Consider the following 11,533-nt stretch of genomic DNA (forward strand, 5'->3'; position numbering starts at 1 on the left):
GATGTTTTTTATTTATTTTTTTAACTACTTATTTTATCAGTGTGGCATTGTGCATGCACATGCGTGCACAATTTTATGCTGTATGTGCTCATCTTCTTTTCTTTTATCGTTACTATATTCTTTTATTTATTTATTTTTTAAGGCAATGGTCATCTGCAATGTGAAAATTACCTTATCATTTACCAAATGTAATCTATACTGTATGTATGTGGTATTGCTGAGATAATGATCATACCTCAAGATGAAAGATATCCATGGACTGTTAACCTTTCTGTGGACTTACCCGCGGCACCTTACTGTACCATCAAAAAGATTTGTTGTGACATACTGTATGACTGCAATTTATAAAAGGAAATGATAATAAAAATATAAAGTTAAAAAAAAAAACGTATTGTATTGTTGCACTACTCTGTGGCACTGTCACTTTTGCATTTCACTGTATACTTGTATGCACGTGACAAATAAAGAATCTTGAGTGTTGAAGTGAACCAGTCCCTCCTGCAGCAAAGCACCCCCACAACATGATGCTGCCACCCCTGTGCTTCACGGTTGGGATGGTGTTCTTCGGCTTGCAATCCTCCCCCTTTTTCCTCCAAACATAAACATGGTCATTATGGCCAAACAGTTCAATTTTTGTTTCATCTGACCAGAGGACATTTCTCCAAAAAGTAAGGTCTTTGTCCCCATGTGCAGTAGCAAACCGTAGTCTGACTTTTTCATGGCGGTTTTTGGGCAGTGGCTTCTTCCTTGCTGAGTGGCCTTTCAGGTTATGTCGATATAGGACTCGTTTTACTGTGGATATAGATACTTTTGTACCTGTTTCCTCCAGCATCTTCACAAGGTCCTTCTGGGATTAATTTGCACTTTTTGCGCCAAAGGACATTAATCTCTAGGAGACAGAACGCGTCTCCTTCCTGAGCGGTATGACGGCTGCGTGGTCCCATGGTGTTTATACTTGCGTACTATTGTTTGTACAGATGAACGCGGTACCTTCAGGCGTTTGAGAATTGCTCCAAAGGATGAACCGGACTTGTGGAGGTCCACAATTTTTTTTCTGAGGTCTTGGCTGATTTCTTTTGATTTTCCCATGATGTCAAGCAAAGAGGCACTGAGTTTGAAGGTAGGCCTTAAAATACATCCACAGGTACACCTGCAGAATTGACTCTGGCAGCTGTGTGATGAAAAATTAAATGATGTGTGTGAAAATCGAATGTTATTACACTTGTCAGGAATGTATGTCTCTCATATAAAATGTTTTCATTGTAGACCATAAGTTTTCTTCCCTACAGTGCTTAAACCTCCCAAAGCAAAGTCGTCTTACAATGTGCATTGTTAGTTTTTTTTGTATTTATTATTATTTAGTTATTTGTTATTAAGTTAAAACAGTTAGTTAGCATTGGGAGTTCAGACACGCGCCACCACAGTAGAGGGCGCAAGTGCATCACGCGGAGGGAAGACACAGGATGTAGCGACGTATCCCACTTCCCATGTTCACCAACACACGTGTGGCCACAACACAGCCGTGTCTTGGTAGCTCTTAGGAATGAGCAATAATTTTATGGTGAATACATTGCCGAATACCTCGGCACATTCAATCCGCTCTGCTACGTGGCGTGTCAAAAATAACCAGGGTGGTTATTTGTCCTGTAACAGCTCGTAGCTCGTAGCAACTAACTAGTTAGCTCGCTAACAGGCGAGTCTACCTGGGATTGTTGGACACCTAGCAGCAGCATGCTGTCCGATCTGGACCTGATCGGGACCATCCTGGACGGCGATGACGTGCCAGAGGAGCAGGACTCAGAGACCGAAGACGACGATGTAAGTCTGGGATGATCAGAGTGACGTGTCAGGTCTGAGGAAAGAAGCTGGACCTTCTTCTAAATCTGTCAATGTTGTCAACAAATCAACATCAATTATTAGCTTGATTGCATTGGTTGTAGCCACATCACACACAGTACACATTAATAGAAATCACAGTTGTTGTTGTGTGTGTGTGTGTGTGTGTGTTAGTGTTAGAGTGAACCTGTGCTATGCAGGAGTACGGGTAGTAGTTTATACACTTGTCTGTGTGTCAATATTTTAGTTCCTGTGTGTCTCAGCCATAAGCACCAAGGATGGTAGGATGGTACCAATAGTACTAAGCACTGTTGCAGTTCCACCCAGTACTGTGTAACACCATCCCCCCTCTCCTCTCGCCCCAGGACCAGCCCATTGTCCTGAACAAGAAGAAGAAGGCCTTAAAAAGTGGAGTTGGAGGTACAGGGGACTTCAGCACTGACTTTGAGTTTGGAGAGAGAGATGGTCTCTACAGCGAGGACTGGGCTATGGCTGATGTCATGGCTCAGCTGAAGAAGAGGGTAGGTTTAAGCCTGGTTTGACGATGAAGCTCAAATACCCTCTAACAAATCTAGTAGTTTCCACAATGCTGGAGGCTGTATATGATATCTGCATTATCTGTAGATATCATATCAAACTGGTGCTGTAGTGTAGAGTCCGCTCCCTCTGGCCAGACTGGAGGTCCTCACTGTTGGTTTCACATGTTTGATGAGTGGTGTGTACTTATATGAACCTATCTCTTAGCTATGAGTATTATATGAACCTATCTCTTAGCTATGAGTATTATATGAACCTATCTCTTAGCTATGAGTATTATATGAACCTATCTCTTAGCTATGAGTATTATATGAACCTATTTCTTACAGTAGCTATACTGTATATGTCTATCTCTTAGCTATGAGATCTGTATAAGGCTATGGATCTCACAATCCTGCCTCAACACACTCACTATTCATATGACTGAAGCAACTGACTGTTAACCCTCTCCTGCCTGTTGTGCTGCAGAAAGCCCCCACCACCTTGGATGAGAAGATCGAGAAAGTTCGCAAGAAGCGAAAAACAGAGGTAAGATTCAAAGATTATTTGGAAAAAGATGGGTAGACGTAGCTGTCGTTTGTTGTATCTCGTATGCAATCGACTAACAGTAAACTGTGGTACGTTTAACTGCTGTCGTGCTGGTTTGTTGGTGAGTTCAATTCTTCATCTGACTTTCTCTACAGGAGAAGGCACTGACCACCAAGACCTCAGACAAAACAGTGACTGCTGAAAAAGAGGCTGGGGATGCTGAAGAGGAGGAAGATGATGAGGAGGAGGAAGAGGATAACGGAGAAGAGGATGAGAAGCCAGATATCGTTGAGGGTGGAAAAGAGGCTTCTGATAACGAAGTTGATGATGACGGGGAGGAGTTCTCCTCCGGGGATGAAGAGGTTCTAACCAAAGCAGGTGGGTAGAGTAGGAGACAGCCAATCAGGTTGTTAGGATTCTGAAAGGCCAGGCGTTTGCCCTGACCATGTGACCTGATGTGAGTAAACGAAGGCAGCTTTTTTCCCTCACCTTACAAATTTTCCTTGACCTCGTTTGACAACGTCACTAAGTTCAAGGTAAGGATGGGAGGAAAAGTTGCAAGGAACGAGCAGCGCAAAAATAAATCTAACTATCCTTGTTCACTCAGATGTGGCGTGAAGTAACATTTTAATGGATTTGTTCATTCGCCAAACTTACTAATAACAACACAGTGATGCTACAGTGAACATAAACAAATACATTTGAGAGAACATAACAAAAGGTATTTCTACCTGTCAAAATATTGCATTGTGGGGAGAAATTTCCCCGAAACGCTTCCGCAAAAGTTACATCCCATGCAGCCTTAAATGCTTTTTACAATTCAAACAGCTGTTATTACTGCTGCCGCTCAGAATCTTCCGGGTCAACTACCAAGGAAGGAAGGAAAGTTCCTTCAGTTCAGAAGGGTATTCGAACGCAGCCAAAGGCTCTAACTAGTGCCAGGAGTTTGTCACGTCAAGTCACACTATCAGTAAAAAAACAACAACCTGGCCACCCTAAGAATAGGCTGTAGTAGTCTTATTTTCCCTACTGTACATGTTGGCCTAATGTGATGATGCTCTCTCAGACACACTCAGGGAGAAGGCACGAAGAGGCAAGAAGAATAAGCCTGGAGAGCATGTGAGTGTGGAACAGACACAGAAGAAACAAACATCAACACTGCATTACCATATTATTACCATGTTCACCATGAGTCTACAATGTTCACCATGAGTCTACCATGTTCACCATGAGTCTACCATGTTCACCATGAGTCTACCATGTTCACCATGAGTCTACCATGTTCACCATGAGTCTACCATGTTCACCATGAGTCTACCATGTTCACCATGAGTCTACCATGTTTACCATGAGTCTACCATGTTCACCATGAGTCTACCATGTTCACCATGAGTCTACCATGTTTACCATGACTCTACCATGTTCACCATGAGTCTACAATGTTTACCACGACTACCATGTGGACCATGAATCTCCCATGTATAGGAAGGAATCTTGTTTTTAGCTGTTCTTGTACGTGACCTTGTCTCACAGGCTCCAGAGGCGTTTTTTGAGGACGCGTCTAACTATGATGAGACCCTGATGTTCGAAGATATGAACCTGTCCAGACCCATACTAAAGGTAGACCGGTAGTCTCAACATCTCTGCGTGATACTGTTACTGTAGCTACATGGGTTGGCTAGCTGTCTGATGTATGTACTGTTGTACTGTACTGTATGTACTAGCGTAGCTAGCTACCAGAGTTACCTTTGGTTAGACTGTTAAGATAGCTAGCTACCAGAGTTACCTTTGGTTAGACTGTTAGGGTACCTAGCTACCAGAGTTACCTTTGGTTAGACTGTTAGGGGACCTAGCTACCAGAGTTACCTTTGGTTAGACTGTTGGGGTACCTAGCTACCAGAGTTACCTTTGGTTAGACTGTTGGGGTACCTAGCTACCAGAGTTACCTTTGGTTATACGATATTACCGAGAGCAGAGAGAGAGATGATAATAGAAAGCTATTCTGCTATCCCAGTTCCCCACCCGGGGATTGATTGAATTGTCTCCTTGTTGTTGGACATGTTGTGCTGATGTCCCCTGTGTGTGTGTGTCATCAGGCCATCACAGCCATGGGCTTCAAAGAGCCCACTCCCATCCAGAAGGCCTGTGTGCCTGTAGGACTGATGGGCAAGGACATCTGTGCCTGCGCTGCTACTGGCACAGGTAATAGAGGACACGCACACACACACACACACACACACACACACACAGTCTCTTAGACACAAGTTATACGCATCAACAACAACACACACTTGCATACTTCATACACACATACAACACACTTGTATATGACCTTGATTAGTGTATTCTCACCATGATATTGTGCAGTATTATAATACCAAACACTAAAACCATATGCCCCCCTCTCTCCTCCCCCCAGGTAAGACGGCAGCGTTCATGCTGCCCATCCTGGAGAGGCTGCTGTACAAACCACGGGAGGCCCAAGTTACCCGCGTCCTGGTCCTAGTGCCTGTCAGAGAGCTGGGCATCCAGGTGCACGCAGTTGCCCGCCAGCTGGCTCAGTTCACCAGCATCGCCACCTGCCTGGCCGTGGGTAAGCTACTGCACCGCCAGAGCCAAAATGGCTGATGTGTCAGATCAGTCTCATTCATTTGGCAGAGAGAAATACTCTGGGGTATCACTTGTGCCAAGGCCAGCTTCCCATTCTGGAATGGAACTCAGTTTCGTGATTGGGTCCATATGCCGACCGGCTGAAACCCTTTAGGAGAGTTTGTCAGATCTTTTTCTTCAGTTTTAGTTGGAAAATGTAACCTGTGTGTGTGTGTGTAGGCGGTCTGGACCTCAAGTCCCAGGAGGCAGCGCTGCGAATGGGTCCTGACGTCCTCATCGCTACGCCGGGTCGTCTGATCGACCACCTCCACAACACGCCGTCCTTCGAGCTCAGCCAGATAGAGATCCTCATCCTGGACGAGGCCGACCGGTGAGTAGGGACGGGTCCTATTCACGCCTTTTGGAAATCAATCAATGAATTAGTTTGGTTGCTAGGGTGGATTCATCGACCCGCCCAGCAGGGTACCATTTCTTTCATTTGTTTTGAATTTTATCTAACGTCTGTGTGCGTCTGTGTGTGTTCCTCCAGAATGCTGGATGAGTACTTTGAGGAGCAGATGAAGGAGATCATCAGGATGTGTGCGTACCAGAGACAGACCATGCTGTTCTCTGCTACCATGAGCGATGAGGTAAACACAAAAAGAGAAAAGAAAAATGTAATGCATAAATAGGTTGATAGAATTCTGACACCAAAGTTTCTTTCAGAAGTCGCATCTGTGCATCAGCAGTTTCTATAAGAAGCTTCTATCTCCATGTGTGTGTGTTCTGTTCCCCTCAGGTGAAAGACTTGGCGTCGGTGTCACTGAAGCAGCCTGTACGTATCTTCGTCAACAGCAACACAGACGTGGCTCCCTACCTCCGACAGGAGTTTGTCAGGATCAGACCAGCCAGGGAGGGCGACAGGGAGGCCATCGTGGCTGGTGAGTACTGGATACTGTTTGCGTAGTGTAATTACTGTGGGATGTATAGTACAGTAGTATTATTCGATAGAGAAGGGAGGTCATTAAGAGCTTTTCCCCTCATGTTATGGCTGTTCAACTCTGCTTTAATCTAGTGTGTGTGTGTGTGTGTGTGTGTGTGTGTGTGTGTGTGTGTGTGTGTGTGTGTGTGTGTGTGTGTGTGTGTGTGTGTGTGTGTGTGTGTGTGTGTGTGTGTGTGTGTGTGTGTGTGTGTGTGTGTGTGTGTGTCTCAGCCCTGCTGACCAGGACCTTCCAGGACCATGTGATGTTGTTCACCCAGACTAAGAAGCAGGCTCACCGCATGCATATCCTGCTGGGCTTGATGGGTTTGAAGGTCGGAGAACTGCACGGGAACCTGTCCCAGACACAGAGGCTGGAGAGCCTTAGGTACTTACACACACACACACACGCACAATGTCTTATATGCGACATGACAAATCAGCGTCACTCAAATCTCTCTTTCGATCCCACCTCTCTCTCTCTCTCGCTCTCTCTCAGGCGGTTTAAGGATGAGCAGATTGACATCCTTGTAGCTACAGATGTGGCAGCCAGAGGTCTGGACATCGATGGAGTGAAGACGGTGAGTCTCGGTGTTTGTAGTCCTTAGTGGAACTCCAGTTCCCAGAGCTCTCCCATTGATTTAAGATGAACATGTGAGGTCTCTAGAGAAGTGGTTGAATCTCAGTGAGACCGGCCTGGATGATTTTTAAATCTTTTTCTTGCATATGAATCTGGACTGAACCCCCCCCCCCCCCACCTCTCCCTCTCCCCAGGTGATCAACTTCACCATGCCCAACACGGTGAAGCACTACGTCCACAGGGTGGGTCGTACAGCCCGTGCCGGGAAGGTGGGCCGCTCGGTCTCTCTGGTGGGCGAGATGGAGAGGAAGATGCTGAAGGACATCGTTAAGAAGGCCAAGACCCCCGTCAAGGCCCGCGTCCTGCCACAAGGTAAAAATAACCCCTCGCGAACCCCTAGAAACCACCCCGAATCCCTAACCCCTACCCGCTGCTCATACCCCTAGATACTTACATTTTCTAAAAATAATTTTGCATTGTGGTTTAATAATGATGCTGATCCGTGTTTCCGTCCTGTCTGTCTGTCACCCTCCCCTCCCCTCTCTCTCTCTCTCTCTCTCTCTCAGAGGTCATTCTGAAGGTCAGGGACATGATTGACAAGCTGGAGAAGGATGTGTATGCTGTGATGAGACTGGAAAGAGAGGAGAGGGCCATGGCCCATTCTGAGTCACAGGTGTGTGTGTGTGTGGTGGTGATGTAATCGTGAAATGTACTTTCATGTTTAATTGCTAAGTGTTAAAGTGTGTTTCCTTTGTATGTATAATACACCTATATGTCGTGTTCATGTGTGTTTACGTGTTTATTTCTAAACGTGTGTGTGTGTGTCCTACAGATCAGTGTGGCCCAGAAGCGCCTGAATCAGAATGCAGAAGAGCTGGACCCCAAGAGGACGTGGTTCCAGAGCCACGAGGAACGCAAGAAAGAACGCAGTGAGTCTCCTTACACACGCCTCTAACACACACCTGGACTCACCATTGCACCATAGAGGGAGGAACATCATCTCCACAGCCACAGGGTCAAAGCTAACCTCTGACCTCCCTGCCAGTGACCTAACCTCTGACCTCTCTCTGTCTCTCTGCCAGTGGCCTCTAACCTCCCCCTCTGTCTCTGCCAGTGACCCCTAACCTCCCTCTGTCTCTCTGCCAGTGACCTCTAACCTCCCTCTGTGTCTGTCTCTCTGCCAGTGACCAAGGCTTTGGCGGACTTTGACCTGGCCCTCAGGGGGAAGAAGAAGAGAGAGAAGTTCATCAAGGAGGGTAAAAAGAAAGAACTATCGGTGAGTGTTTGAGTCACTGGGTGTAGGGGAAGTCACACCTTTAAAACCTGGTCTTTTATTCAAAATGTTTGTCTTTACCTGTCTTTTTTGTGTGCAAATGAATGAATAAATAAATAAATTAAACGTAACATCAATGTCCATTGTACATACGTATCGTGTGTGTGTGTGTGTGTAAACAGTGTGTATTATCTGTCAGTTAAAGCAGTGAGCTGAGTGTCTTCTCCCCCTGCCTGTCTCACGGTTGCCTCTCCCCGTGTCTCTCTCTCTCTCTCTCTCGTCTCAGTCGGAGGGGCGAGCCGAGTTTGAGATCCTCAAGTCCCAGATGTACGCCGAGCGCGTCGCCAAGAGGGACCGCAGGCCCAAGCGTGCCAGGGCCATGCCCGAGGAGGAGTCCGTGCAGAAGGGTAGGCGGCGCTACACTTCCCCTTGAACTATAACACTTCCTCCATCCACTATAGATGACTGCAGTTGAGTTGAGGCTGGTGGAGGTGGAAATCGGAGGACGGGCTCAATGTGTAATGCCTTAAGCGGAATGAGGAATGGTGTCAAACCAAAAAGTGTGTTTGATACCATTCCTCATTCCATTCCATGCGTTACAGTGAGCCTGTCCTATGATTTCTGCCTCCACCAGCCGCCCCCGGCTAGAGAAAACTAGTAACTACACAGTCCTGTCTGCTCCAGGCTTCTAAGGCTCTGTTTAGGATCTGTTCAGTCAATTTAAAAACGAGCAGGTCCTCTTCATGGTCCAACGGTTCTCATCTCCAACCCCATACTGTCCTACTGCCTCGGTCCATACTGGGTCCTAATACTAATCTCTCTCTCTCCTTCTCTCTCTCTCTCTCTCTCTCTCTCTCTCTCTTTCTGTCTCCCTCTCTCTCTCCTTCTCTCTATCTCTCTCTTTCCCCCCGTCTATCTCTCTCCTCCCTCCAGGTGCAAAGCAGAAAGGTGGTAAACCCGGCAAGAAGTCTGTGTTTGACAAGGAGCTGACCAACACCAGCAAGAAGGCTCTCAAGCAGTACAGAGCTGGGTAGGTAGAAGTAGTCTTCCTTGACCAGTCATAGGCCCTCTGACCTAGAAATCGAGTTTTTAGAACTGACATCCACAACTCTCATACAAGAATAACAGATAACATCCATCTGGTTAGAACCAGAGTGGTACAATGGACCCTTGGTCTCTCAAGGCCACTGTTCCCAGGAGATCCGACTTGGGAGTGAAGCTCCTCATCCGATTTCTTACAGAGACTTAATTCATGTCAGAATCCACCTGCAACAGGCCTTCAAGAGAGACAGAGATCCATTGTACCACTCTCCTCACTCAGTTTAGACTGGGCTGCCCTCCATTACAAGCAAAACCAGTTAACCATGAATATAACGGTGTAGAATTGATGGAGTATAAGTATGCATTATTGAATGGTTATACAGTGGTGTGTATATGTATGAGGTACTGTGTTGGAATGTATGGTAAAGCCTTATGCAGCTGTTATCTGAGTTAATGTGTCTGTTCTGTCTCTCCCAGACCCTCCTTCGAGGATAAGAAAAGGCTGGGGATTCCAACCAACAAGAAAGGAGGTTTCAAGTCCAAGGCCAAGTAAGTGATGGATATACTGTATGTGCTATGGGGGGGGGGGGTACATTATTATTATTATTATTATTTTTTAAATATGTTTTTAGGGCATTTCTGCTTTATTGGGATAGAGACAGTAGGGACTGACAGGAAGGATGGGTGAGAGAGAGAGAGAGGAGGGATGACATGCAAGACGTGTCGAGGGTCGGAATCGAACCAGGAACCTTGCGATTATGTGGTATACGCATTAGTGTGCTAATCAGAAATCAGAGGACGGGCTCATTGTTAATGCATGGAATGGAATCAGGAATGGAATCAGGAATGGAATCAGGAATGGTATCAAAGACACATACCATTTCTCATTCCATTCCATGCATTGCGGGGTGGAGGCCGGGTGGAGGCAGGGTGGAGGCCGGGTGGAGGCGGGGCGGAGGGTGGAGGCCGGGTGGAGGCGGGGTGGAGGCGGGGCGGAGGGTGGAGGCCGGGTGGAGGCGGGGTGGAGGCCTTCTCCATGGGTGTTTCAATAGTCTAAAGTGGTCTCATCTCCTTGTCGCCTCTCCTTCACCTGCACTGACCGAACACTGGATAGGTGAAAGGATGGGTCAAAGCAATATGGTGGATCCTTCACCGGGAATGAGCCTTTCACCTGTCCTGTTCTCTCACATTAATGCAGATGGAGGGGAGGAAGCCACTATGGAGATTCATACTATGTGTACTGTGCAGCATTGTAGTTATGTCTTGAATCAAATCAAATCGAATCTCATTTTATTTGTCACTTATATTGCGTACAGTTGAAATAGAATGTTTTGGGATCTTGCTCCATGCTCAACAACAGCAGCAACAACAATATAAGTAATAAAAAATGACAAAGTAACAATAGTACTAGAGCAATTGTGTGTGTGTGTGTGTGATTAATGTTTGTTTTCTCAGGTTCAAGAGAAAGTGAGTGAGGACTGTGTCAACGTGGAGAGGACAAGGACTGACTTCAGGATGGATGGAGGGATTCAGAAAAGAAGAGTGTTTCAAGTGGCTTTTCACATGGCCCACAGAGGCTGGCATGACAACAGGACAGAGCCTGTACCTGAGTAACAACAACGACAACAACAGCTTGATCTACTCAGCAGTCCCTCCCTGAGCTGTGGGCGTGGTCCTGCCCTGAGCCTCGCCTTGCTTTCAGCTTGTCCAACTCCAACTTCCTGTATGTGGTTGCTATGCAGACAGCGTGACCATGGAGACTTTTTATTGTTCAGCTCTCACTTGGTTATTCACCAATACAATGCTGAGATACCCTATACCCTGAGTGGTAATGAAAATGTTAACTTTATAAATATGCTTTGAATTATTCTTAAGTGTTTTTCTTTCTCATTACCTCTGAATGGCCAAACGTATCCCTGTATCTGCAGACACATGAGTCTGATGTCAGGTGTTTAATGTTGCAATAATGTAGTCAATAAAGTAAGTCATTATTGGAGATGTGACCTAGTTCATTATTAGGACATCATCGAATGTCTGGCTCTTATTATTGTCTAAAAATGTCATTCATGCAACAATTTTAATAACGTTTAAGAAGTTGTATTTTGAAATAAACCAGTATCCTATTTTACCTAATCAACATTTTAGTCGTAATCCTGGTCACTATTGTGGA

The 11,533-nt window shown here is 45.9% G+C and overlaps 1 protein-coding gene across 1 annotated transcript; it reads left to right on the forward strand.

The window, feature by feature from the left end:
- The first annotated feature begins 1,508 nt into the window (after positions 1 to 1,508).
- Positions 1,509 to 11,359, forward strand: ddx27 (DEAD (Asp-Glu-Ala-Asp) box polypeptide 27). Its single transcript, XM_083668065.1, has 21 exons — positions 1,509 to 1,818; positions 2,202 to 2,357; positions 2,842 to 2,901; positions 3,057 to 3,279; positions 3,968 to 4,020; positions 4,435 to 4,521; positions 4,998 to 5,103; positions 5,321 to 5,494; positions 5,731 to 5,881; positions 6,041 to 6,140; positions 6,290 to 6,431; positions 6,704 to 6,857; positions 6,969 to 7,050; positions 7,244 to 7,421; positions 7,616 to 7,722; positions 7,882 to 7,978; positions 8,234 to 8,325; positions 8,609 to 8,729; positions 9,256 to 9,352; positions 9,841 to 9,912; positions 10,819 to 11,359. The coding sequence occupies exons 1-21, from the start codon at positions 1,732 to 1,734 to the stop codon at positions 10,832 to 10,834; spliced, it is 2,355 nt and encodes a 784-aa protein (XP_083524191.1). The 5' UTR covers positions 1,509 to 1,731; the 3' UTR covers positions 10,835 to 11,359.
- Positions 11,360 to 11,533: the final 174 nt, after the last annotated feature.

This window comes from Argentina silus, assembly GCF_951799395.1.
Source record: "Argentina silus genome assembly, chromosome: 4".
NCBI classification, from domain to species: domain Eukaryota; kingdom Metazoa; phylum Chordata; class Actinopteri; order Argentiniformes; family Argentinidae; genus Argentina; species Argentina silus.